At 35.4% G+C, this 27,738-nt stretch overlaps 1 protein-coding gene across 2 annotated transcripts in view; it reads left to right on the forward strand.

The window, feature by feature from the left end:
* LOC100367740 (polycomb group RING finger protein 5-A-like) overlaps positions 1-4,592 on the forward strand; it is a 52,382-nt gene extending 47,790 nt beyond the window's left edge. For both annotated transcript variants that reach the window (XM_085504803.1, XM_085504802.1), the window contains exons 6-10: positions 405-543; positions 3,249-3,309; positions 3,489-3,587; positions 3,790-3,870; positions 4,092-4,592. In XM_085504803.1, the coding sequence (XP_085360929.1) occupies positions 405-543; positions 3,249-3,309; positions 3,489-3,587; positions 3,790-3,870; positions 4,092-4,139 (428 nt within the window). In that variant the 3' untranslated portion in view covers positions 4,140-4,592. The remainder of the gene's footprint in view (positions 1-404; positions 544-3,248; positions 3,310-3,488; positions 3,588-3,789; positions 3,871-4,091) is intronic.
* The last annotated feature ends 23,146 nt before the right edge of the window (positions 4,593-27,738 follow it).

The following is a 27,738-nucleotide window of genomic DNA, read 5'->3' on the forward strand; positions in this document are numbered from 1 at the left end:
AGCGAAATACGACAACACTGTGGCCCTGTACGTAGTGCAGTAGTGGAATATAGTTTATGTAACAAAATGCACTGCATGCACAGTTAACGCTTGCACTGCAACAGTGACATACAAATCAGTGATGTACTAGGATCACGATTACTGTAATTTATGGGTTAATGGTATTATTATCATGTGTGATTTTTTCACATACCGCGTTAACATCGTCTTTGAAATAAAATTGATGTTTGTTGAATAGCGTTAATTCAACATGTGGAATGACACTACCGATCAATTTTTGACAACTTTCCCTGTGATATGAGTGACTGTGTATTACTTGTAATATATATATATATATATATATATATATATATATATATATATATATATATATATATATATGTATATTTGTATATTTGTTTCAGATGAACCAGATGCTAAACGATTAAAGACTGATAACGGTGAGGCGAACGAAGAATATAACAACCACACAACGACGTACAATAAAGAGAATGACTATCACAGGGGAGATCCTCAAATTGCTTTCTGTCTCGATTGCTCACAGTAAGTTATTCATAAAAACGACAAACATTCAATTCACGTGCAATGTATTTGCGTGATTGAGTTCACAAGACAGCCATTGAGATCACAGAACAGCAATTGAGTTCCCAGTTCAGTCATTGAATTCACAGGCCATCCTTAGAGTTGACAGGTCAGTCATTCAGTTGACAGATTAGTCATTCAGTTGACAGGTTAGTCATTGACTGGCAGGCCAGTCATTATGTTCACAGGCCAGTCATTGAGTTGACAGGTTAGTCATTGAGTCGAAAAGTCAGCCATTGTGTTCACAGGCCAGCCATTGGGTTGACAGGTCAGCCAGTGGGTTGACAGGTCAGCCATTGGGTTCAAAGGTCAGTCATTGGGTTAATAGGTCAGTCATTGGGTTCATAGGTCAGCCATTGGGTTCATAGGTCAGTCATTGGTTCATAGGTCAGCCATCGGGTTGACAGGTCAGTCAATAGCTTTACAGGACTGGTCAACCATTAGGCTATGTATACATGTAACAATTAATTAACGAATAATTTTTTTTTCCATTTTTCATTATTTCATTTACATTTAACACTTCAGTTCATATATATATATATATATATATATATATATATATATATATATATATATATATATATATATATATATATATATATATATATATATGGACCTTTTAAAACTAATGCTCATCATCATATGGTACCCATCATCGATTCTTACTAGTTACTCACGAAAATATCGACCACATCTATTTGATACTCATGTTATATCCTCATCTCTCTGATTTCACCATGTGTTGTTATACTGACATCACTACTTGGCTGTATGCCTTGAGGTCCATATATCTTTCTCTCACTGATTTCACCATGTATTGTAATACTGACATCACTACTTGGCTGTATGCCTTGAGGTCCATATATCTTTCTCTCTCTGATTTCACCACGTATTGTAATACTGACATCACTACTTGGCTGTATGCCTTGAGGTCCATATATCTTTCTCTCTCTGATTTCACCATGTATTGTAATACTGACATCACTACTTGGCTGTATGCCTTGAGGTCCATATATCTTTCTCTCACTGATTTCACCATGTATTGTAATACTGACATCACGACTTGGCTGTATGCCTTGAGGTTCATATATCTTTCTCTCTCTGATTTCACCATGTATTGTAATACTGACATCACTACTTGGCTGTATGCCTTGAGGTCCATATATCTTTCTCTCACTGATTTCACCATGTATTGTAATACTGACATCACTACTTGGCTGTATGCCTTGAGGTCCATATATCTTTCTCTCTCTGATTTCACCATGTATTGTAATACTGACATTACTACTTGGCTGTATGCCTTGAGGTTCATATATCTTTCTCTCTCTGATTTCACCATGTATTGTAATACTGACATTACTACTTGGCTGTATGCCTTGATGTCCATATATCTGACATCACTACTTGGCTGTATGGCAGAATGTAAAAACAGGACCAATGAGACAAGACTCCCTAGATTGATGTTTTTTTAAATGATACTCGTGCGTTTCATTTGTTTTATATAGTTTTAGTATGTCCCATTGAGAACCTTATTTGCTGAGAATATTTGTTTGAAAATGAATGCTAAATTTGTCTAGTGAAGGGAGCATGGCCCTATTGTACCACTCTGTTCCAAAATTCATGTTAATCGCTCATTGTGTTAAAAAGGCAGCTTATAGAGAGAAGACTTCACCAAATTAATGAAATAATTGTTTTGTTTTTGCAACCTGACGACCCCAATCCATCGTTAGAACAATGGGTGAAACTTTTTCTCTTGTAAAGTATGTTCTCAACAAAATAATTGTATAACCTAGCTAAAATAACTTTTAATGAATAGTATTAGTCGAGTGTTTTCAAAATTTGTGTAAACAAACAATATAAGGAAGCTGGAGTTGAATTCATATTCTGCACTACTGAGTATGTAACTGCACATATATGCAATGCATTATGGGATAGAAATTCAAATTCTGCACTACTGAGTATGTAACTGCACATATATACAATGCATTATGGGATAGAAATTCAAATTCTGCACTACTGAGTATGTAACTGCACATATATACAATGCATTATGGGATAGAAATTCATATTCTGCACTACTGAGTATGTAACTGCACATATATGCAATGCATTATGGGATAGAAATTAATATTCTGCACTACTGAGTATGTAACTGCATATATATGCAATGTATTATGGGATAGAAATTCAAATTCTGCACTACTGAGTATGTAACTGCACATATATACAATGCATTATGGGATAGAAATTCAAATTCTGCACTACTGAGTATGTAACTGCACATATATGCAATGCATTATGGGATAGAAATTCAAATTCTGCACTACTGAGTATGTAACTGCACATATATGCAATGCATTATGGGATAGAAATTCAAATTCTGCACTACTGAGTATGTAACTGCACATATATGCAATGCATTATGGGATAGAAATTCAAATTCTGCACTACTGAGTATGTCACTGCACAATATACAATGCATTATGGGATAGAAATTCAAATTCTGCACTACTGAGTATGTAACTGTATTTTTATTACATTAAAATTACAGTTTAATAACCTTCTTTGAGCAATGCTTGTAATAGTACTTTGTATTGGCCATACATATTAAAACATGACATAAATTATTCAATATAGTCTTTATCTATTATTTATTGATGTTTCAGTCCACAGGATGAAGGTGAAAATAATAACAATACAAACACAGCCGCCATTACTATGATTCAGGTGAGTCCGATGGATTTTCATGATAGGGCAGTGAATGTTGAGGGCGCTAGTCATCGCGACTGACATGCATAGTAACAACCTACAAAATACTAAATCATTTCACTCTAGATTATAATTTTGATTTAACTTGTTGTGTTCGTAATATAATTAGAAAATGTAACTCACTTCTTTCATGCCAGGCCTTGCCACGCCGCTTTATTAGATGTTCGTCCCGTGCAACTGTTGGATTAATCAAGAAGTTTATTGTTCGCAAACTTGAACTTTCCAAAGATTTGGAGGTAAGAAATTACTACAATACGGACACAGCAAAGTATTACATTACAACGGTTATTTGAAATACACGTGCTATACAGTATGTAGTTATTCAGAATGTGTATGGCAATCCCTTATTTGGTGTTGTATAAGTTGTCATCACTTTTTGAGTAAGACAATGTTGGACAATACAGAAATTGTTATTAACCATAAAATGTTTTATTACAGCTTGATCTACTATGTAATGGTGAAATAATGGGCAAAGACCATACACTGGAATTTATATATAGAACACGAGGGAAGCTGCAGGTAAGTGAACTTGACCATGCTATTATAATTTTGTTGCTGGTTGTTAGGGTGGATTCGATTAGTTGCATCAGTAATGATGTCATCTCATAGTACCGGTAGTTTTAGACGCTAGTGGCGAGAAAACCTGAACGATCCCATGTCTCACTAATAAGGTAAAATGGATATACATGACACAAGATATGCATATTAGATACATAACAATTGTCTATTTCATTTCACAGAAATACCCGATGACGTTGCAATACAGACCGAAAATCAATTTCACGTGACAGTGGCACCTGTGGACAAAATGCCAATATTTGACTTTTATCACCTTGGCAACAATCACACAATTCAAAACCATGATAATCACTACTGTATATCGTATATAACTTAACTTCAGAGGAATGACACATAACTCCTGGTTTATGTAAATTTGATTGTCAAGATGACAGTCCGTTGTTATATTTTGTTGTCGAATGTTTTGTAAATATCCTGAGCAGCAATAGTTTATATAATGAACTGCCGATACTGAATAGAGTACAATTTTATTAGTACAGTGTATGCAAAGTGGGACATTTTAATGTTGGAGAGCACCGCTTATGTTTACTTGTGTAAAATTATAAATGTGTTTGTTGTTGTTGTTGTTGTTGTTGGAAAGACACACAACACAAATATTTGGCTGTTGATAGTAGAAGGTATTAGATTACAATATAAATATTAAATTATATTATATTTATAAATGTGTATTTGTTTATTTTTAATATGCTACCATATCTGAACGAGGCAGAGGCTGGATGGACTGAATGATAAAATCTACATCAGTAGCTACCTGTAGAGGGTATCCTTGATATAGCTGCATAAGTTGTTTTTACATTTTTTCAAAAATGTTCAAAATTATGGAAAAATAAAATAAAAATAAAATTAATATAGACTAATTTGGCCATGGTGCCCAATGACTACGGTACATTCCAGTAAGCAAAATAGCACATCAAATCTGAAATACCTAAATACATTATCATTGACTGTTGTATAACTTTAGTATAACTTTAGTTGTATTACAGTAACACATTCACAATAAATAGTCACTTGCTGTATGAATACCCTGGGAAATGTACTCCAATTGAAGTACATGAGACTGCAGTTAATTACTAGCACCATGGTATCGACGCAACACAAATTGAACATGTTGAATTGGGCGAGCACATCTTCTAGAAATTACTGATATGTTTGGGAATAAGCTTAAGTCTTTCACTCATTCAATCATTCAGTCTTTCATTCATCCAATCATTCAGTCTTTCATTCATCCAATCATTCAGTCTTTCATTCATCCAATCAGTCAGTCTTTCATTCATCCAATCATTCAGTCTTCCATTCATCCAATCATTCAGTCTTTCATTCATCCAATCATTCAGTCTTTCATTCATCCAATCATTCAGTCTTTCATTCATCCAATCATTCAGTCTTTCATTCATCCAATCATTCAGTCTTTCATTCATCCAATCATTCAGTCTGTCTTTCATTCATCCAATCAGTCAGTCTTTCATTCATCCAATCATTCAGTCTTTCATTCATCCAATCATTCAGTCTGTCTTTCATTCATCCAATCAGTCAGTCTTTCATTCATCCAATCATTCAGTATTTCACTCATCCAATCATTCAGTCTTTCATTCATCCAATCATTCAGTCTTTCATTCATCCAATCATTCAGTCTTTCATTCATCCAATCAGTCAGTCAGTCTTTCATTCATCCAATCAGTCAGTCTTTCATTCATCCAATCATTCAGTCTGTATTTCATTCATCCAATCAGTCAGTCTTTCATTCATCCAATCAGTCAGTCTTTTATTCATCCAATCAGTCAGTCATTCATTCATCCAATCATTCAGTCTTTCATTCATCCAATCATTCAGTCTTTCATTCATCCAATCATTCAGTCTTTCATTCATCCAATCATTCAGTCTTTCATTCATCCAATCATTCAGTCTTTCATTCATCCAATCATTCAGTCTGTCTTTCATTCATCCAATCAGTCAGTCTTTCATTCATCCAATCATTCAGTCTGTCTTTCATTCATTCAATCAGTCAGTCTTTCACTCATCCAATCATTCAGTCTTTCATTCATCCAATCATTCAGTCTGTCTTTCCTTCATCCAATCAATCAGTCTTTCATTCATCCAATCATTCAGTCTTTCACTCATCCAATCAGTCAGTCTTTCATTCATTCATCCAATCAGTCAGTCTTTCATTCATCCAATCATTCAGTCTTTCATTCATCCAATCAGTCAGTCTTTCATTCATCCAATCAGTCAGTCTTTCATTCATTCATCCAATCAGTCAGTCTATCATTCATCCAATCATTCAGTCTTTCATTCATCCAATCAGTCTGTCTTTCATTCATCCAATCAGTCAGTCTTTCATTCATCCAATCAGTCAGTCTTTCATTCATCCAATCAGTCAGTCTTTCATTCATCCAATCAGTCAGTCTTTCATTCATCCAATCAGTCAGTCTTTCATTCATCCAATCAGTCAGACTTTCATTCATCCAATCAGTCAGTCTTTCATTCATTCATCCAATCATTCAGTCTTTCATTCATCCAATCAGTCTGTCTTTCATTCATCCAATCAGTCAGTCTTTCATTCATCCAATCAGTCAGTCTTTCATTCATCCAATCAGTCAGTCTTTCATTCATCCAATCAGTCAGTCTTTCATTCATCCAATCAGTCAGTCTTTCATTCATCCAATCAGTCAGTCTTTCATTCATCCAATCAGTCAGTCTTTCATTCATTCATCCAATCAGTCAGTCTTTCATTCATCCAATCAGTCAGTCTTTCATTCATCCAATCAGTCAGTCTTTCATTCATCCAATCAGTCAGTCTTTCATTCATCCAATCATTCAGTCTTTCATTCATCCAATCATTCAGTCTTTCATTCATCCAATCATTCAGTCTTTCATTCATCGAATCAGTCAGTCTTTCATTCATCCAATCATTCAGTCTTTCATTCATCCAATCATTCAGTCTTTCATTCATCCAATCATTCAATCTTTCATTCATCCAATCATTCAGTCTTTCATTCATCCAATCATTCAGTCTTTCATTCATCCAATCATTCAGTCTTTCATTCATCCAATCATTCAGTCTTTCATTCATCCAATCAGTCAGTCTTTCATTCATCCAATCATTCAGTCTTTCATTCATCCAATCATTCAGTCTTTCATTCATCCAATCATTCAGTCTTTCATTCATCCAATCAGTCAGTCTTTCATTCATCCAATCAGTCAGTCTTTCATTCATCCAATCAGTCAGTCTTTCATTCATTCATCCAATCAGTCAGTCTATCATTCATCCAATCAGTCAGTCTTTCATTCATCCAATCAGTCAGTCTATCATTCATCCAATCAGTCAGTCTTTCATTCATCCAATCATTCAGTCTTTCATTTATCCAATCATTCAGTCTTTCATTCATCCAATCATTCAGTCAGTCTTTCATTCATTCATCCAATCAGTCAGTCTATCATTCATCCAATCAGTCAGTCTTTCATTCATCCAATCAGTCAGTCTATCATTCATCCAATCAGTCAGTCTTTCATTCATCCAATCATTCAGTCTTTCATTTATCCAATCATTCAGTCTTTCATTCATCCAATCATTCAGTCTGTCTTTCATTCATCCAATCAGTCAGTCTTTCATTCATCCAATCAGTCAGTCTTTCATTCATCCAATCAGTCAGTCTTTCATTCATCCAATCAGTCAGTCTTTCATTCATTCATCCAATCAGTCAGTCTATCATTCATCCAATCAGTCAGTCTTTCATTCATCCAATCAGTCAGTCTATCATTCATCCAATCAGTCAGTCTTTCATTCATCCAATCATTCAGTCTTTCATTTATCCAATCATTCAGTCTTTCATTCATCCAATCATTCAGTCTGTCTTTCATTCATCCAATCAGTCAGTCTTTCATTCATCCAATCAGTCAGTCTTTCATTCATCCAATCATTCTGTCTTTCATTCATCCAATCATTCAGTCTTTCATTCATCCAATCATTCAGTCTTTCATTCATCCAATCATTCAGTCTTTCATTCATCCAATCATTCAGTCTTTCATTCATCCAATCATTCAGTCTGTCTTTCATTCATCCAATCAGTCAGTCTTTCATTCATCCAATCATTCAGTCTGTCTTTCATTCATCCAATCAGTCAGTCTTTCATTCATCCAATCATTCAGGCTTTCATTCATCCAATCATTCAGTCTGTCTTTCATTCATCCAATCAATCAGTCTTTCATTCATCCAATCATTCAGTCTTTCACTCATCCAATCATTCAGTCTTTCATTCATCCAATCAGTCAGTCTTTCATTCATCCAATCATTCAGTCTTTCATTCATCCAGTCAGTCTTTCATTCATCCAATCAGTCAGTCTTTCATTCATTCATCCAATCATTCAGTCTTTCATTCATCCAATCAGTCTGTCTTTCATTCATCCAATCAGTCAGTCTTTCATTCATCCAATCAGTCTGTCTTTCATTCATCCAATCAGTCAGTCTTTCATTCATCCAATCAGTCAGTCTTTCATTCATCCAATCAGCCAGTCTTTCATTCATCCAATCAGTCAGTCTTTCATTCATCCAATCAGTCAGTCTTTCATTCATTCATCCAATCAGTCAGTCTATCATTCATCCAATCAGTCAGTCTTTCATTCATCCAATCAGTCAGTCTTTCATTCATCCAATCATTCAGTCTTTCATTCATCCAATCATTCAGTCTTTCATTCATCCAATCATTCAGTCTTTCATTCATCCAATCATTCAGTCTTTCATTCATCGAATCAGTCAGTCTTTCATTCATCCAATCATTCAGTCTTTCATTCATCCAATCATTCAGTCATTCATTCATCCAATCATTCAGTCTTTCATTCATCCAATCATTCAGTCTTTCATTCATCCAATCAGTCAGTCTTTCATTCATCCAATCATTCAGTCTTTCATTCATCCAATCATTCAGTCTTTCATTCATCCAATCATTCAGTCTTTCATTCATCCAATCAGTCAGTCTTTCATTCATCCAATCAGTAAGTCTTTCATTCATCCAATCAGTCAGTCTTTCATTCATTCATCCAATCAGTCAGTCTATCATTCATCCAATCAGTCAGTCTTTCATTCATCCAATCAGTCAGTCTATCATTCATCCAATCAGTCAGTCTTTCATTCATCCAATCATTCAGTCTTTCATTCATCCAATCATTCAGTCTTTCATTCATCCAATCATTCATTCTGTCTTTCATTCATCCAATCAGTCAGTCTTTCATTCATCCAATCATTCAGTATTTCATTCATCCAATCATTCAGTCTGTCTTTCATTCATCCAATCATTCAGTCTTTGACTCATCCAATCAGTCAGTCTTTCATTCATTCATCCAATCAGTCAGTCTGTCATTCATTCATCCAATCAGTCAGTCTATCATTCATCCAATCAGTCAGTCTTTCATTCATCCAATCAGTCAGTCTTTAATTCATCCAATCAGTCAGTCTATCATTCATCCAATCAGTCTGTCTTTCATTCATTCATCCAATCAGTCAGTCTATCATTCATCCAAACAGTCAGTCTTTCATTCATCAAATCAGTCAGTCTTTCATTCATCCAATCAGTCAGTCTTTCATTCATCCAATCAGTCAGTCTTTCATTCATCCAATCAGTCAGTCTTTCATTCATCCAATCAGTCAGTCTTTCATTCATCCAATCAGTCAGTCTTTCATTCATTCATCCAATCAGTCAGTCTTTCATTCATCCAATCATTCAGTCTTTCATTCATCCAATCATTCAGTCTTTCACTCATCCAATCATTCAGTCTTTCATTCATCCAATCAGTCAGTCTTTCATTCATCCAATCATTCAGTCTTTCATTCATCCAGTCAGTCTTTCATTCATCCAATCAGACAGTCTTTCATTTATTCATCCAATCATTCAGTCTTTCATTCATCCAATCAGTCTGTCTTTCATTCATCCAATCAGTCAGTCTTTCATTCATCCAATCAGTCAGTCTTTCATTCATCCAATCAGTCAGTCTTTCATTCATCCAATCAGTCAGTCTTTCATTCATCCAATCATTCAGTCTTTCATTCATCCAATCATTCAGTCTTTCATTCATCCAATCAGTCAGTCTTTCATTCATTCATCCAATCAGTCAGTCTTTCATTCATCCAATCATTCAGTCTTTCATTCATCCAATCATTCAGTCTTTCACTCATCCAATCATTCAGTCTTTCATTCATCCAATCAGTCAGTCTTTCATTCATCCAATCATTCAGTCTTTCATTCATCCAGTCAGTCTTTCATTCATCCAATCAGACAGTCTTTCATTTATTCATCCAATCATTCAGTCTTTCATTCATCCAATCAGTCTGTCTTTCATTCATCCAATCAGTCAGTCTTTCATTCATCCAATCAGTCAGTCTTTCATTCATCCAATCAGTCAGTCTTTCATTCATCCAATCAGTCAGTCTTTCATTCATCCAATCATTCAGTCTTTCATTCATCCAATCATTCAGTCTTTCATTCATCCAATCATTCAGTCTTTCATTCATCCAATCATTCAGTCTTTCATTCATCGAATCAGTCAGTCTTTCATTCATCCAATCATTCAGTCTTTCATTCATCCAATCATTCAGTCTTTCATTCATCCAATCATTCAGTCTTTCATTCATCCAATCATTCAGTCTTTCAGTCATCCAATCATTCAGTCTTTCATTCATCCAATCAGTCAGTCTTTCATTCATCCAATCATTCAGTCTTTCATTCATCCAATCATTCAGTCTTTCATTCATCCAATCATTCAGTCTTTCATTCATCCAATCAGTCAGTCTTTCATTCATCCAATCAGTAAGTCTTTCATTCATCCAATCAGTCAGTCTTTCATTCATTCATCCAATCAGTCAGTCTATCATTCATCCAATCAGTCAGTCTTTCATTCATCCAATCAGTCAGTCTATCATTCATCCAATCAGTCAGTCTTTCATTCATCCAATCATTCAGTCTTTCATTCATCCAATCATTCAGTCTTTCATTCATCCAATCATTCAGTCTGTCTTTCATTCATCCAATCAGTCAGTCTTTCATTCATCCAATCATTCAGTATTTCATTCATCCAATCATTCAGTCTGTCTTTCATTCATCCAATCATTCAGTCTTTCACTCATCCAATCAGTCAGTCTTTCATTCATTCATCCAATCAGTCAGTCTGTCATTCATTCATCCAATCAGTCAGTCTATCATTCATCCAATCAGTCAGTCTTTCATTCATCCAATCAGTCAGTCTTTAATTCATCCAATCAGTCAGTCTATCATTCATCCAATCAGTCTGTCTTTCATTCATTCATCCAATCAGTCAGTCTATCATTCATCCAATCAGTCAGTCTTTCATTCATCAAATCAGTCAGTCTTTCATTCATCCAATCAGTCAGTCTTTCATTCATCCAATCAGTCAGTCTTTCATTCATCCAATCAGTCAGTCTTTCATTCATCCAATCAGTCAGTCTTTCATTCATCCAATCAGTCAGTCTTTCATTCATTCATCCAATCAGTCAGTCTATCATTCATCCAATCAGTCAGTCTTTCATTCATCCAATCAGTCAGTCTTTCATTCATCCAATCAGTCAGTCTTTCATTCATCCAATCAGTCAGTCTTTCATTCATCCAATCAGTCAGTCTTTCATTCATCCAATCATTCAGTGTTTCATTCATCCAATCAGTCAGTCTTTCATTCATCCAATCAGTCAGTCTTTCATTCATTCAATCAGTCAGTCTTTCATTCATCCAATCAGTCAGTCTTTCATTCATCCAATCAGTCAGTCTTTCATTCATTCATCCAATCAGTCAGTCTATCATTCATCCAATCAGTCAGTCTTTCATTCATCCAATCAGTCAGTCTATCATTCATCCAATCAGTCTGTCTTTCATTCATCCAATTAGTCAGTCTTTCATTCATCCAATCAGTCAGTCTTTCATTCATCCAATCAGTCAGTCTTTCATTCATCCAATCAGTCAGTCTTTCATTCATCCAATCAGTCAGTCTTTCATTCATCCAATCAGTCAGTCTTTCATTCATCCAATCAGTCAGTCTTTCATTCATCCAATCAGTCAGTCTATCATTCATCCAATCAGTCAGTCTTTCATTCATGCAATCAGTCAGTCTCTCATTCATCCAATCAGTCAGTCTTTCATTCATCCAATCATTCAGTCTTTCATTCATACAATCAGTCAGTTTTTCATTCATCCAATCATTCAGTCTTTCATTCATCCAATCATTCAGTCTTTCATTCATCCAATCTGACAGTCTTTCATTCATCCAATCAGTCAGTCTTTCATTCATCCAATCATTCAGTCTTTCATTCATCCAATCATTCAGTCTGTCATTCATCCAATCATTCAGTGTTTCATTCATCCAATCATTCAGTCTGTCTTTCATTCATCCAATCATTCAGTCTGTCTTTCATTCATCCAATCATTCAGTCAGTCTGTCTTTCATTCATCCAATCATTCAGTCTGTCTTTCATTCATCCAATCATTCAGTCGTTCATTCATCCACTCATTCAGTCTTTCATTCATCCAATCATTCAGTCTTTCATTCATTCAATCATTCAGTCTTTCATTCATCCAATCAGTCAGTCTTTCATTCATCCAATCATTCAGTCTTTCATTCATCCAATCAGTCAGTCTTTCATTCATCCAATCAGTCAGTCTTTCATTCATCCAATCAGTCAGTCTTTCATTCATTCATCCAATCAGTCAGTCTATCATTCATCCAATCAGTCAGTCTTTCATTCATCCAATCAGTCAGTCTAACATTCATCCAATCAGTCAGTCTTTCATTCATCCAATCATTCAGTCTATCATTCATCCAATCATTCAGTCTTTCATTCATCCAATCATTCAGTCTGTCTTTCATTCATCCAATCAGTCAGTCTTTCATTCATCCAATCAGTCAGTCTTTCATTCATCCAATCAGTCAGTCTTTCATTCATTCATCCAAACAGTCAGTCTATCATTCATCCAATCAGTCAGTCTTTCATTCATCCAATCAGTCAGTCAAACATTCATCCAATCAGTCAGTCTTTCATTCATCCAATCATTCAGTCTTTCATTCATCCAATCATTCAGTCTTTCACTCATCCAATCAGTCAGTCTTTCATTCATCCAATCAGTCAGTCTTTCATTCATCCAATCATTCAGTCTTTCATTCATCCAATCAGTCAGTCTTTCATTCATCCAATCAGTCAGTCTTTCATTCATTCAATCAGTCCGTCTTTCATTCATCCAATCAGTCAGTCTTTCATTCATCCAATCAGTCAGTCTTTCATTCATTCATCCAATCAGTCAGTCTGTCATTCATTCATCCAATCAGTCAATCTATCATTCATCCAATCAGTCAGTCTTTCATTCATCCAATCAGTCAGTCTTTCATTCATCCAATCAGTCAGTCTATCATTCATCCAATCAGTCTGTCTTTCATTCTTCCAATCATTCAGTCTTTCATTCATCCAATCATTCAGTCTTTCATTCATCCAATCAGTCAGTCTTTCATTCATCCAATCATTCAGTCTTTCATTCATACAATCAGTCAGTTTTTCATTCATCCAATCATTCAGTCTTTCATTCATCCACTCATTCAGTCTTTCATTCATCCAATCATTCAGTCTTTCATTCATTCAATCATTCAGTCTTTCATTCATCCAATCAGTCAGTCTTTCATTCATCCAATCATTCAGTCTTTCATTCATCCAATCAGTCAGTCTTTCATTCATCCAATCAGTCAGTCTTTCATTCATCCAATCAGTCAGTCTTTCATTCATTCATCCAATCAGTCAGTCTATCATTCATCCAATCAGTCAGTCTTTCATTCATCCAATCAGTCAGTCTAACATTCATCCAATCAGTCAGTCTTTCATTCATCCAATCATTCAGTCTATCATTCATCCAATCATTCAGTCTTTCATTCATCCAATCATTCAGTCTGTCTTTCATTCATCCAATCAGTCAGTCTTTCATTCATCCAATCAGTCAGTCTTTCATTCATCCAATCAGTCAGTCTTTCATTCATTCATCCAAACAGTCAGTCTATCATTCATCCAATCAGTCAGTCTTTCATTCATCCAATCAGTCAGTCAAACATTCATCCAATCAGTCAGTCTTTCATTCATCCAATCATTCAGTCTTTCATTCATCCAATCATTCAGTCTTTCACTCATCCAATCAGTCAGTCTTTCATTCATCCAATCAGTCAGTCTTTCATTCATCCAATCATTCAGTCTTTCATTCATCCAATCAGTCAGTCTTTCATTCATCCAATCAGTCAGTCTTTCATTCATTCAATCAGTCCGTCTTTCATTCATCCAATCAGTCAGTCTTTCATTCATCCAATCAGTCAGTCTTTCATTCATTCATCCAATCAGTCAGTCTGTCATTCATTCATCCAATCAGTCAATCTATCATTCATCCAATCAGTCAGTCTTTCATTCATCCAATCAGTCAGTCTTTCATTCATCCAATCAGTCAGTCTATCATTCATCCAATCAGTCTGTCTTTCATTCTTCCAATCATTCAGTCTTTCATTCATCCAATCATTCAGTCTTTCATTCATCCAATCAGTCAGTCTTTCATTCATCCAATCATTCAGTCTTTCATTCATACAATCAGTCAGTTTTTCATTCATCCAATCATTCAGTCTTTCATTCATCCAATCATTCAGTCTTTCATTCATCCAATCAGACAGTCTTTCATTCATCCAATCAGACAGTCTTTCATTCATCCAATCAGTCAGTCTTTCATTCATCCAATCAGTCAGTCTGTCATTCGTCCAATCATTCAGTGTTTCATTCATCCAATCATTCAGTCTGTCTTTCATTCATCTAATCATTCAGTCAGTCTGTCTTTCATTCATCCAATCATTCAGTCTGTCTTTCATTCATCCAATCATTCAGTCTGTCTTTCAATCATCCAATCATTCAGTCTTTCATTTATCCAATCAGTCAGTCTTTCATTCATCCAATCAGTCAGTCTTTCATTCATCCAATCATTCAGTCTTTCATTCATCCAATCATTCAGTCTTTCATTCATCCAATCATTCAGTCTTTCATTCATCCAATCATTCAGTCTTTCATTCATCCAATCATTCAGTCTTTCATTCATCCAATCATTCAATCTTTCATTCATCCAATCATTCAGTCTTTCATTCATCCAATCAGTCAGTCTTTCATTCATCCAATCAGTCAGTCTTTCATTCATCCAATCAGTCAGTCTTTCATTCATCCAATCATTCAGTCTGTCATTCATCCAATCATTCAGTGTTTCATTCATCCAATCATTCAGTCTGTCTGTCATTCATCCAATCATTCAGTCTTTCATTCATCCAATCATTCAGTCTTTCGTTCATCCAATCAGTCAGTCTTTCGTTCATCCAATCAGTCAGTCTTTCATTCATCCAATCAGTCAGTCTTTCATTCATCCAATCATTCAATCTTTCATTCATCCAATCATTCAGTCTTTCATTCATCCAATCAGTCAGTCTTTCATTCATCCAATCATTCAGTCTTTCATTCATCCAATCAGTCAGTCTTTCATTCATCCAATCAGTCAGTCTTTCATTCATCCAATCAGTCAGTCTTTCATTCATCCAATCAGTCAGTCTTTCATTCATCCAATCAGACAGTCTTTCATTCATCCAATCAGTCAGTCTTTCATTCATCCAATCAGTCAGTCTTTCATTCATCCAATCATTCAGTCTGTCATTCATCCAATCAGTCAGTCTTTCATTCATCCAATCAGTCAGTCTTTCATTCATCCAATCATTCAATCTTTCATTCATCCAATCATTCAGTCTTTCATTCATCCAATCAGTCAGTCTTTCATTCATCCAATCATTCAGTCTTTCATTCATCCAATCAGTCAGTCTTTCATTCATCCAATCAGTCAGTCTTTCATTCATCCAATCATTCAGTCTTTCATTCATCCAATCATTCAGTCTTTCATTCATCCAATCAGACAGTCTTTCATTCATCCAATCAGTCAGTCTTTCATTCATCCAATCAGTCAGTCTTTCATTCATCCAATCATTCAGTCTGTCATTCATCCAATCATTCAGTGTTTCATTCATCCAATCATTCAGTCTGTCTGTCATTCATCCAATCATTCAGTCTGTCTTTCATTCATCTAATCATTCAGTCAGTCTGTCTTTCATTCATCAAATCATTCAGTCTGTCTTTCATTCATCCAATCATTCAGTCTGTCTTTCAATCATCCAATCATTCAGTCTTTCATTTATCCAATCAGTCAGTCTTTCATTCATCCAATCAGTCAGTCTTTCATTCATCCAATCATTCAGTCTTTCATTCATCCAATCATTCAGTCTTTCATTCATCCAATCATTCAGTCTTTCATTCATCCAATCATTCAGTCTTTCATTCATCCAATCAGTCAGTCTTTCATTCATCCAATCATTCAGTCTTTCATTCATCCAATCATTCAGTCTATCATTCATCCAATCAGTCAGTCTTTCATTCATCCAATCAGTCAGTCTTTCATTTATCCAATCAGTCAGTCTTTCATTCATCCAATCAGTCAGTCTTTCATTCATCCAATCAGTCAGTCTTTCATTCATCCAATCAGTCAGTCTTTCATTCATCCAATCAGTCAGTCTTTCATTCATTCATCCAATCAGTCAGTCTATCATTCATCCAATCAGTCTGTCTTTCATTCATCCAATCAGTCAGTCTTTCATTCATCCAATCAGTCAGTCTTTCATTCATCCAATCAGTCAGTCTTTCATTCATCCAATCAGTCAGTCTTTCATTCATCCAATCAGTCAGTCTTTCATTCATCCAATCAGTCAGTCTTTCATTCATCCAATCAGTCAGTCTTTCATTCATCCAATCATTCAGTCTTTCATTCATCCAATCAGTCAGTCTTTCATTCATCCAATCAGTCTGTCTTTCATTCATCCAATCATTCAGTCTTTCATTCATCCAATCATTCAGTCTTTCATTCATCCAATCAGTCAGTCTTTCATTCATCCAATCATTCAGTCTTTCATTCATCCAATCATTCAGTCTTTCATTCATCCAATCATTCAGTCTTTCATTCATCCAATCAGTCAGTCTTTCATTCATCCAATCATTCAGTCTTTCATTCATCCAATCATTCAGTCTTTCATTCATCCAATCATTCAGTCTTTCATTCATCCAATCAGTCAGTCTTTCATTCATCCAATCAGTCAGTCTTTCATTCATCCAATCAGTCAGTCTTTCATTCATCCAATCATTCAATCTCTCATTCATCCAATCATTCAGTCTTTCATTCATCCAATCAGTCAGTCTTTCATTCATCCAATCATTCAGTCTTTCATTCATCCAATCAGTCAGTCTTTCATTCATCCAATCAGTCAGTCTTTCATTCATCCAATCAGTCAGTCTTTCATTCATCCAATCAGTCAGTCTTTCATTCATTCATCCAATCATTCAGTCTTTCATTCATCCAATCATTCAGTCTTTCATTCATCCAATCATTCAGTCTTTCATTCATCCAATCATTCAGTCATTCATTCATCCAATCATTCAGTCTTTCATTCATCCAATCAGTCAGTCTTTCGTTCATCCAATGAGTCAGTCTTTCATTCATCCAATCAGTCAGTCTTTCATTCATCCAATCATTCAGTCTTTCATTCATACAATCAGTCAGTCTTTCATTCATCCAATCAGTCAGTCTTTCATTCACCCAATCATTCAAGCATAAAATCATCCAATCATTCAGTCTTTCATTCATCCAATCAGTCAGTCTTTCATTCATCCAATCAGTCAGTCTTTCATTCATCCAATCAGTCAGTCTTTCATTCATCCAATCATTCAGTCTTTCGATCATCCAATCATTCAGTCTTTCATTCATCCAATCATTCAATCTTTCATTCATCCAATCAGTCAATCTTTCATTCATCCAATCAGTCAGTCTTTCATTCATCCAAACATTCAGTCTTTCATTCATCCAATCATTCAGTCTGTCTTTCATTCATCCAATCATTCAGTCTTTCATTCATCCAATCAGTCAGTCTTTCATTCATCCAATCATTCAGTCTTTCATTCAACCAATCATTCAGTCTTTCATTCATCCAATCAGTCAGTCTTTCATTCATCCAATCATTCAGTCTTTCATTCATCCAATCAGTCAGTCTTTCATTCATGCATCCAATCAGTCAGTCTTTCATTCATCCAATCATTCAGTCTTTCATTCATCCAATCATTCAGTCTTTCATTCATCCAATCAGTCAGTCTTTCATTCATCCAATCATTCAGTTTTTCATTCATCCAATCAGTCAGTCCTTCATTCATCCAATCAGTCAGTCTTTCATTCATACAATCAGTCAGTTTTTCATTCATCCAATCAGTCAGTCCTTCATTCATCCAATCAGTCAGTCTTTCATTCATCCAATCAGTCAGTCTTTCATTCATCCAATCAGTCAGTCTTTCATTCATCCAATCATTCAGTCTTTCGATCATCCAATCATTCAGTCTTTCATTCATCCAATCATTCAGTCTGTCTTTCATTCATCCAATCATTCAGTCTGTCTTTCATTCATCCAATCATTCAGTCTTTCATTCATCCAATCATTCAGTCTTTCATTCATCCAATCATTCAGTCTGTCTTTCATTCATCCAATCATTCAGTCTTTCATTCATCCAATCATTCAGTCTTTCATTCAACCAATCATTCAGTCTTTCATTCATCCAATCAGTCAGTCTTTCATTCATCAATTCATTCAGTCTTTCATTCATCCGATCATTCAGTCTTTCATTCATCCAATCATTCAGTCAGTCTTTCATTCATCCAATCAGTCAGTCTTTCATTCATCCAATCATTCAGTCTTTCATTCATCCAATCATCCAGTCTTTCATTCATCCAATCATTCAGTCTTTCATTCATCTAATCAGTCAGTCTTTTATTCATCCAATAATTCAGTCTTTCATTCATCCAATCATTCAGTCTTTCATTCATCCAATCAGTCAGCCTTTCATTCATCCAATCATCCAGTCTTTCATTCATCCAATCATCCTGTCTTTCATTCATCCAATCAGTCAGTCTTTCATTCATCCAATCAGTCAGTCTTTCATTCATCCAATCAGTCAGTCTTTCATTCATCCAATCAGTCAATCTTTCATTCATCCAATCAGTCTGTCTCAATTCATCCAATCAGTCTATCTTTCATTCATCCAGTCAGTCAATCTTTCATTCATCCAATCATTTAGTCTTTCATTCATCCAATCAGTCTGTCTTTCATTCATCCACTCAGTCTGTCTTTCATTCATCCAATCATTCAGTCTTTCATTCATCCAATCAGTCAGTCTTTCATTCATCCAATCATTCAGTCTTTCAATCATCCAATCATTCAGTCTTTCATTCATCCAATTCGTCAATCTTTCATTCATCCCATCAGTCATTCTTTCATTCTTCCAATCATTCAGTCTTTCATACATCCAATCATTCAGTCTTTCTTTCATTCAATCAGTCAGTCTTTCATTCATCCAATCAGTCAATCTTTCATTCATCCAATCAGCCAGTCTTTCATTCATCCAATCAGTCAGTCTTTCATTCATCCAATCAGTCAATCTTTCATTCATCCAATCAGTCAGTCTTTCATTCATCCAATCAGTCTGTCTTTCATTCATCCATCCAAACAGTCAGTCTTTCATTCATCCAATCATTCAGTCTTTCATTCGTCCAATCAGTCAGTCTTTCCTTCATCCAATCATTCAGTCTTTCATTCATCCAATCAGTCAATCTTTCATTCATCCAATCAGTAAGTCTTTCATTCATCCAATCAGTCTGTCTTTCATTCATCCAAACAGTCAGTCTTTCATTCATCCAATCATTCAGTCTTTCATTCGTCCAATCAGTCAGTCTTTCCTTCATCCAATCATTCAGTCTGTCATTCATCCAATCAGTCAGTCTTTCATTCATCCAATCATTCAGTCATTCATTCATCCAATCAGTCAGTCTTTCCTTCATCCAATCATTCAGTCTTTCATTCATCCAATCAGTCAATCTTTCATTCATCCAATCAGTCAGTCAGTCTTTCATTCATCCAATCAATCAGTCTTTCATTCATCCAATCAGTCAATCTTTCATTCATCCCATCAGTCAGTCTTTCATTCATCCAATCAGTCAATCTTTCATTCATCCAATCATTCAGTCTTTCATTCATCCAATCTGTCAGTCTTTCATTCATCCAATAAATCAGTCTTTCATTCATCCAATCAGTCAATCTTTCATTCATCCCATCTGTCAGTCTTTCATTCATCCAATCAGTCAGTCTTTCATTCATCCAATCAGTCAATCTTTCATTCATCCAATCAGTCAGTCTCAATTCATCCAATCAGTCTGTCTTTCATTCATCCAATCAGTCAGTCTTTCATTCATCCAATCATTCAGTCTTTCATTCATCCAATCATTCAATCTTTCATTCATCCAATCAGTCTTTCTTTCATTCATCCAATCAGTCAGTCTTTCATTCATCCAATCAGTCAGTCTTTCCTTCATCCAATAATTCAGTCTTTCATTCATCCAATCATTCAGTCTTTCATTCATCCAATCAATCAGTCTTTCATTCATCCAATCAGTCAATCTTTCATTCATCCAATCATTCATTCTTTCATTCATCCAATCAGTCAGTCTTTCATTCATCCAATCAGTCTGTCTTTCATTCATCCAATCATTCAGCCTTTCATTCATCCAATCAGTCAGTCTTTCATTCATCCAATCAGTCAATATTTCATTCATCCACTCATTCATTCTTACAACCATCCGATCAGTCAGTCTTTCATTCATCCAATCAGTCAGTCTTTCATTCATCCAATCAGTCAGTCTTTCATTCATCCAATCAGTCAGTCTTTCATTCATCCAATCAGTCAGTCTTTCATTCATCCAATCAGTCAGTCTTTCATTCATCCAATCAGTCAGTCAGTCTTTCATTCATCCAATCAGTTAGACTTTCATTCATCCAATCAGTCAGTCTTTCATTCATCCAATCGTTCAGTTTTTCATTCATCAAATCAATCATTCAGTCTTTCATTCATCCAATCAGTCAGTCAGTCTGTCATTCATCCAATCAGTCGGTCTTTCATTCATTCAATCAGTCAGTCTTTCATTCATCCAATCATTCAGTCTTTCATTCATCCAATCATTCAGTCTTTCTTTCATCCAATCAGTCAGTCTTTCATTCATCCAATCAGTCAATCTTTCATTCATCCAATCATTCAGTCTTTCATTCATCCAATCAGTCAGTCTTTCATTAATCCAATCAGTCAGTCTTTCATTCATCCAATCAGTCAGTCAGTCTTTCATTCATCCAATCAGTCGGTCTTTCATTCATTCAATCAGTCAGTCTTTCATTCATCCAATCATTCAGTCTTTCATTCATCCAATCATTCAGTCTTTCATTCATCCATTCAGTCAATCTTTCATTCATCCAATCATTCAGTCTTTCATTCATCCAATCAGTCAGTCTTTCATTCAACCAATCAGTCAGTCTTTCATTCATCCAATCAGTCAGTCTTTCATTCATTCATCCAAACAGTCAGTCTATCATTCATCCAATCAGTCAGTCTTTCATTCATCCAATCATTCAGTCTTTCATTCATCCAATCAATCAGTCAGTCTTTCATTCATCCAATCATTCAGTCTTTCATTCATCCAATCAGTCAATCTTTCATTCATCCAATCAGTCAGTCTTTCATTCATCCAATCAGTCTGTCTTTCATTCATCCAAACAGTCAGTCTTTCATTCATCCAATCATTCAGTCTTTCATTCATCCAATCAGTCAGTCTTTCATTCATGCATCCAATCAGTCAGTCTTTCATTCATACAATCAGTCAGTTTTTCATTCATCCAATCAGTCAGTCCTTCATTCATCCAATCAGTCAGTCTTTCATTCATCCAATCAGTCAGTCTTTCATTCATCCAATCAGTCAGTCTTTCATTCATCCAATCATTCAGTCTTTCGATCATCCAATCATTCAGTCTTTCATTCATCCAATCATTCAGTCTGTCTTTCATTCATCCAATCATTCAGTCTGTCTTTCATTCATCCAATCATTCAGTCTTTCATTCATCCAATCATTCAGTCTTTCATTCATCCAATCATTCAGTCTGTCTTTCATTCATCCAATCATTCAGTCTTTCATTCATCCAATCAGTCAGTCTTTCATTCATCCAATCATTCAGTCTTTCATTCAACCAATCATTCAGTCTTTCATTCATCCAATCAGTCAGTCTTTCATTCATCAATTCATTCAGTCTTTCATTCATCCGATCATTCAGTCTTTCATTCATCCAATCATTCAGTCAGTCTTTCATTCATCCAATCAGTCAGTCTTTCATTCATCCAATCATTCAGTCTTTCATTCATCCAATCATCCAGTCTTTCATTCATCCAATCATTCAGTCTTTCATTCATCTAATCAGTCAGTCTTTTATTCATCCAATCATTCAGTCTTTCATTCATCCAATCATTCAGTCTTTCATTCATCCAATCAGTCAGCCTTTCATTCATCCAATCATCCAGTCTTTCATTCATCCAATCATCCTGTCTTTCATTCATCCAATCAGTCAGTCTTTCATTCATCCAATCAGTCAGTCTTTCATTCATCCAATCAGTCAGTCTTTCATTCATCCAATCAGTCAATCTTTCATTCATCCAATCAGTCTGTCTCAATTCATCCAATCAGTCTATCTTTCATTCATCCAGTCAGTCAATCTTTCATTCATCCAATCATTTAGTCTTTCATTCATCCAATCAGTCTGTCTTTCATTCATCCACTCAGTCTGTCTTTCATTCATCCAATCATTCAGTCTTTCATTCATCCAATCAGTCAGTCTTTCATTCATCCAATCATTCAGTCTTTCAATCATCCAATCATTCAGTCTTTCATTCATCCAATTCGTCAATCTTTCATTCATCCCATCAGTCATTCTTTCATTCTTCCAATCATTCAGTCTTTCATACATCCAATCATTCAGTCTTTCATTCATCCAATCAGCCAGTCTTTCATTCGTCCAATCAGTCAGTCTTTCCTTCATCCAATCATTCAGTCTTTCATTCATCCAATCAGTCAATCTTTCATTCATCCAATCAGTAAGTCTTTCATTCATCCAATCAGTCTGTCTTTCATTCATCCAAACAGTCAGTCTTTCATTCATCCAATCATTCAGTCTTTCATTCGTCCAATCAGTCAGTCTTTCCTTCATCCAATCATTCAGTCTGTCATTCATCCAATCAGTCAGTCTTTCATTCATCCAATCATTCAGTCATTCATTCATCCAATCAGTCAGTCTTTCCTTCATCCAATCATTCAGTCTTTCATTCATCCAATCAGTCAATCTTTCATTCATCCAATCAGTCAGTCAGTCTTTCATTCATCCAATCAATCAGTCTTTCATTCATCCAATCAGTCAATCTTTCATTCATCCCATCAGTCAGTCTTTCATTCATCCAATCAGTCAATCTTTCATTCATCCAATCATTCAGTCTTTCATTCATCCAATCTGTCAGTCTTTCATTCATCCAATAAATCAGTCTTTCATTCATCCAATCAGTCAATCTTTCATTCATCCCATCTGTCAGTCTTTCATTCATCCAATCAGTCAGTCTTTCATTCATCCAATCAGTCAATCTTTCATTCATCCAATCAGTCAGTCTCAATTCATCCAATCAGTCTGTCTTTCATTCATCCAATCAGTCAGTCTTTCATTCATCCAATCATTCAGTCTTTCATTCATCCAATCATTCAATCTTTCATTCATCCAATCAGTCTTTCTTTCATTCATCCAATCAGTCAGTCTTTCATTCATCCAATCAGTCAGTCTTTCCTTCATCCAATAATTCAGTCTTTCATTCATCCAATCATTCAGTCTTTCATTCATCCAATCAATCAGTCTTTCATTCATCCAATCAGTCAATCTTTCATTCATCCAATCATTCATTCTTTCATTCATCCAATCAGTCAGTCTTTCATTCATCCAATCAGTCTGTCTTTCATTCATCCAATCATTCAGCCTTTCATTCATCCAATCAGTCAGTCTTTCATTCATCCAATCAGTCAATATTTCATTCATCCACTCATTCATTCTTACAACCATCCGATCAGTCAGTCTTTCATTCATCCAATCAGTCAGTCTTTCATTCATCCAATCAGTCAGTCTTTCATTCATCCAATCAGTCAGTCTTTCATTCATCCAATCAGTCAGTCTTTCATTCATCCAATCAGTCAGTCTTTCATTCATCCAATCAGTCAGTCAGTCTTTCATTCATCCAATCAGTTAGACTTTCATTCATCCAATCAGTCAGTCTTTCATTCATCCAATCGTTCAGTTTTTCATTCATCCAATCAATCATTCAGTCTTTCATTCATCCAATCAGTCAGTCAGTCTGTCATTCATCCAATCAGTCGGTCTTTCATTCATTCAATCAGTCAGTCTTTCATTCATCCAATCATTCAGTCTTTCATTCATCCAATCATTCAGTCTTTCTTTCATCCAATCAGTCAGTCTTTCATTCATCCAATCAGTCAATCTTTCATTCATCCAATCATTCAGTCTTTCATTCATCCAATCAGTCAGTCTTTCATTAATCCAATCAGTCAGTCTTTCATTCATCCAATCAGTCAGTCAGTCTTTCATTCATCCAATCAGTCGGTCTTTCATTCATTCAATCAGTCAGTCTTTCATTCATCCAATCATTCAGTCTTTCATTCATCCAATCATTCAGTCTTTCATTCATCCATTCAGTCAATCTTTCATTCATCCAATCATTCAGTCTTTCATTCATCCAATCAGTCAGTCTTTCATTCAACCAATCAGTCAGTCTTTCATTCATCCAATCAGTCAGTCTTTCATTCATTCATCCAAACAGTCAGTCTATCATTCATCCAATCAGTCAGTCTTTCATTCATCCAATCATTCAGTCTTTCATTCATCCAATCAATCAGTCAGTCTTTCATTCATCCAATCATTCAGTCTTTCATTCATCCAATCAGTCAATCTTTCATTCATCCAATCAGTCAGTCTTTCATTCATCCAATCAGTCTGTCTTTCATTCATCCAAACAGTCAGTCTTTCATTCATCCAATCATTCAGTCTTTCATTCATCCAATCAGTCAGTCTTTCATTCATGCATCCAATCAGTCAGTCTTTCATTCATACAATCAGTCAGTTTTTCATTCATCCAATCAGTCAGTCCTTCATTCATCCAATCAGTCAGTCTTTCATTCATCCAATCAGTCAGTCTTTCATTCATCCAATCAGTCAGTCTTTCATTCATCCAATCATTCAGTCTTTCGATCATCCAATCATTCAGTCTTTCATTCATCCAATCATTCAGTCTGTCTTTCATTCATCCAATCATTCAGTCTGTCTTTCATTCATCCAATCATTCAGTCTTTCATTCATCCAATCATTCAGTCTTTCATTCATCCAATCATTCAGTCTGTCTTTCATTCATCCAATCATTCAGTCTTTCATTCATCCAATCAGTCAGTCTTTCATTCATCCAATCATTCAGTCTTTCATTCAACCAATCATTCAGTCTTTCATTCATCCAATCAGTCAGTCTTTCATTCATCAATTCATTCAGTCTTTCATTCATCCGATCATTCAGTCTTTCATTCATCCAATCATTCAGTCAGTCTTTCATTCATCCAATCAGTCAGTCTTTCATTCATCCAATCATTCAGTCTTTCATTCATCCAATCATTCAGTCTTTCATTCATCTAATCAGTCAGTCTTTTATTCATCCAATCATTCAGTCTTTCATTCATCCAATCATTCAGTCTTTCATTCATCCAATCAGTCAGCCTTTCATTCATCCAATCATCCAGTCTTTCATTCATCCAATCATCCTGTCTTTCATTCATCCAATCAGTCAGTCTTTCATTCATCCAATCAGTCAGTCTTTCATTCATCCAATCAGTCAGTCTTTCATTCATCCAATCAGTCAATCTTTCATTCATCCAATCAGTCTGTCTCAATTCATCCAATCAGTCTATCTTTCATTCATCCAGTCAGTCAATCTTTCATTCATCCAATCATTTAGTCTTTCATTCATCCAATCAGTCTGTCTTTCATTCATCCACTCAGTCTGTCTTTCATTCATCCAATCATTCAGTCTTTCATTCATCCAATCAGTCAGTCTTTCATTCATCCAATCATTCAGTCTTTCAATCATCCAATCATTCAGTCTTTCATTCATCCAATTCGTCAATCTTTCATTCATCCCATCAGTCATTCTTTCATTCTTCCAATCATTCAGTCTTTCATACATCCAATCATTCAGTCTTTCATTCATCCAATCAGCCAGTCTTTCATTCATCCAATCAGTCAGTCTTTCATTCATCCAATCAGTCAATCTTTCATTCATCCAATCAGTCAGTCTTTCATTCATCCAATCAGTCTGTCTTTCATTCATCCAAACAGTCAGTCTTTCATTCATCCAATCATTCAGTCTTTCATTCGTCCAATCAGTCAGTCTTTCCTTCATCCAATCATTCAGTCTTTCATTCATCCAATCAGTCAATCTTTCATTCATCCAATCAGTCAGTTTTTCATTCATCCAATCAGTCTGTCTTTCATTCATCCAAACAGTCACTCTTTCATTCATCCAATCATTCAGTCTTTCATTCGTCCAATCAGTCAGTCTTTCCTTCATCCAATCATTCAGTCTGTCATTCATCCAATCAGTCAGTCTTTCATTCATCCAATCATTCAGTCATTCATTCATCCAATCAGTCAGTCTTTCCTTCATCCAATCATTCAGTCTTTCATTCATCCAATCAGTCAATCTTTCATTCATCCAATCAGTCAGTCTTTCATTCATCCAATCAATCAGTCTTTCATTCATCCAATCAGTCAATCTTTCATTCATCCAATCAATCAGTCTTTCATTCATCCAATCAGTCAATCTTTCATTCATCCCATCTGTCATTCTTTCATTCATCCAATCAGTCAGTCTTTCATTCATCCAATCTGTCAATCTTTCCTTCATCCAATCAGTCAGTCTCAATTCATCCAATCAGTCTGTCTTTCATTCATCCAATCAGTCAGTCTTTCATTCATCCAATCATTCAGTCTTTCATTCATCCAATCAGTCACTCTTTCCTTCATCCAATAATTCAGTCTTTCATTCATCCAATCATTCAGTCTTTCATTCATCCAATCAATCAGTCATTCATTCATCCAATCAGTCAATCTTTCATTCATCCAATCATTCATTCTTTCATTCATCCAATCAGTCAGTCTTTCATTCATCCAATCAGTCTGTCTTTCATTCATCCAATCATTCAGTCTTTCATTCATCCAATCAGTCTGTCTTTCATTCATCCAATCATTCAGTCTTTCATTCATCCAATCAGTCAGTCTTTCATTCATCCAATCAGTCAATATTTCATTCATCCAATCATTCATTCTTACAACCATCCGATCAGTCAGTCTTTCATTCATCCTATCAGTCAGTCTTTCATTCATCCAATCAGTCAATCTTTCATTCATCCAATCAGTCTGTCTTTCATTCATCCAATCATTCAGTCTGTCTTTCATTCATCCAATCATTCAGTCTTTCATTCATCCAATCATTCAGTCTTTCATTCATCCAATCATTCAGTCTGTCTTTCATTCATCCAATCATTCAGTCTTTCATTCATCCAATCAGTCAGTCTTTCATTCATCCAATCATTCAGTCTTTCATTCAACCAATCATTCAGTCTTTCATTCATCCAATCAGTCAGTCAGTCTTTCATTCATCAATTCATTCAGTCTTTCATTCATCCGATCATTCAGTCTTTCATTCATCCAATCATTCAG

Source organism: Saccoglossus kowalevskii, chromosome 10 (genome assembly GCF_978046115.1).
Source record: "Saccoglossus kowalevskii chromosome 10, keSacKowa6.1, whole genome shotgun sequence".
NCBI lineage: Eukaryota > Metazoa > Hemichordata > Enteropneusta > Harrimaniidae > Saccoglossus > Saccoglossus kowalevskii.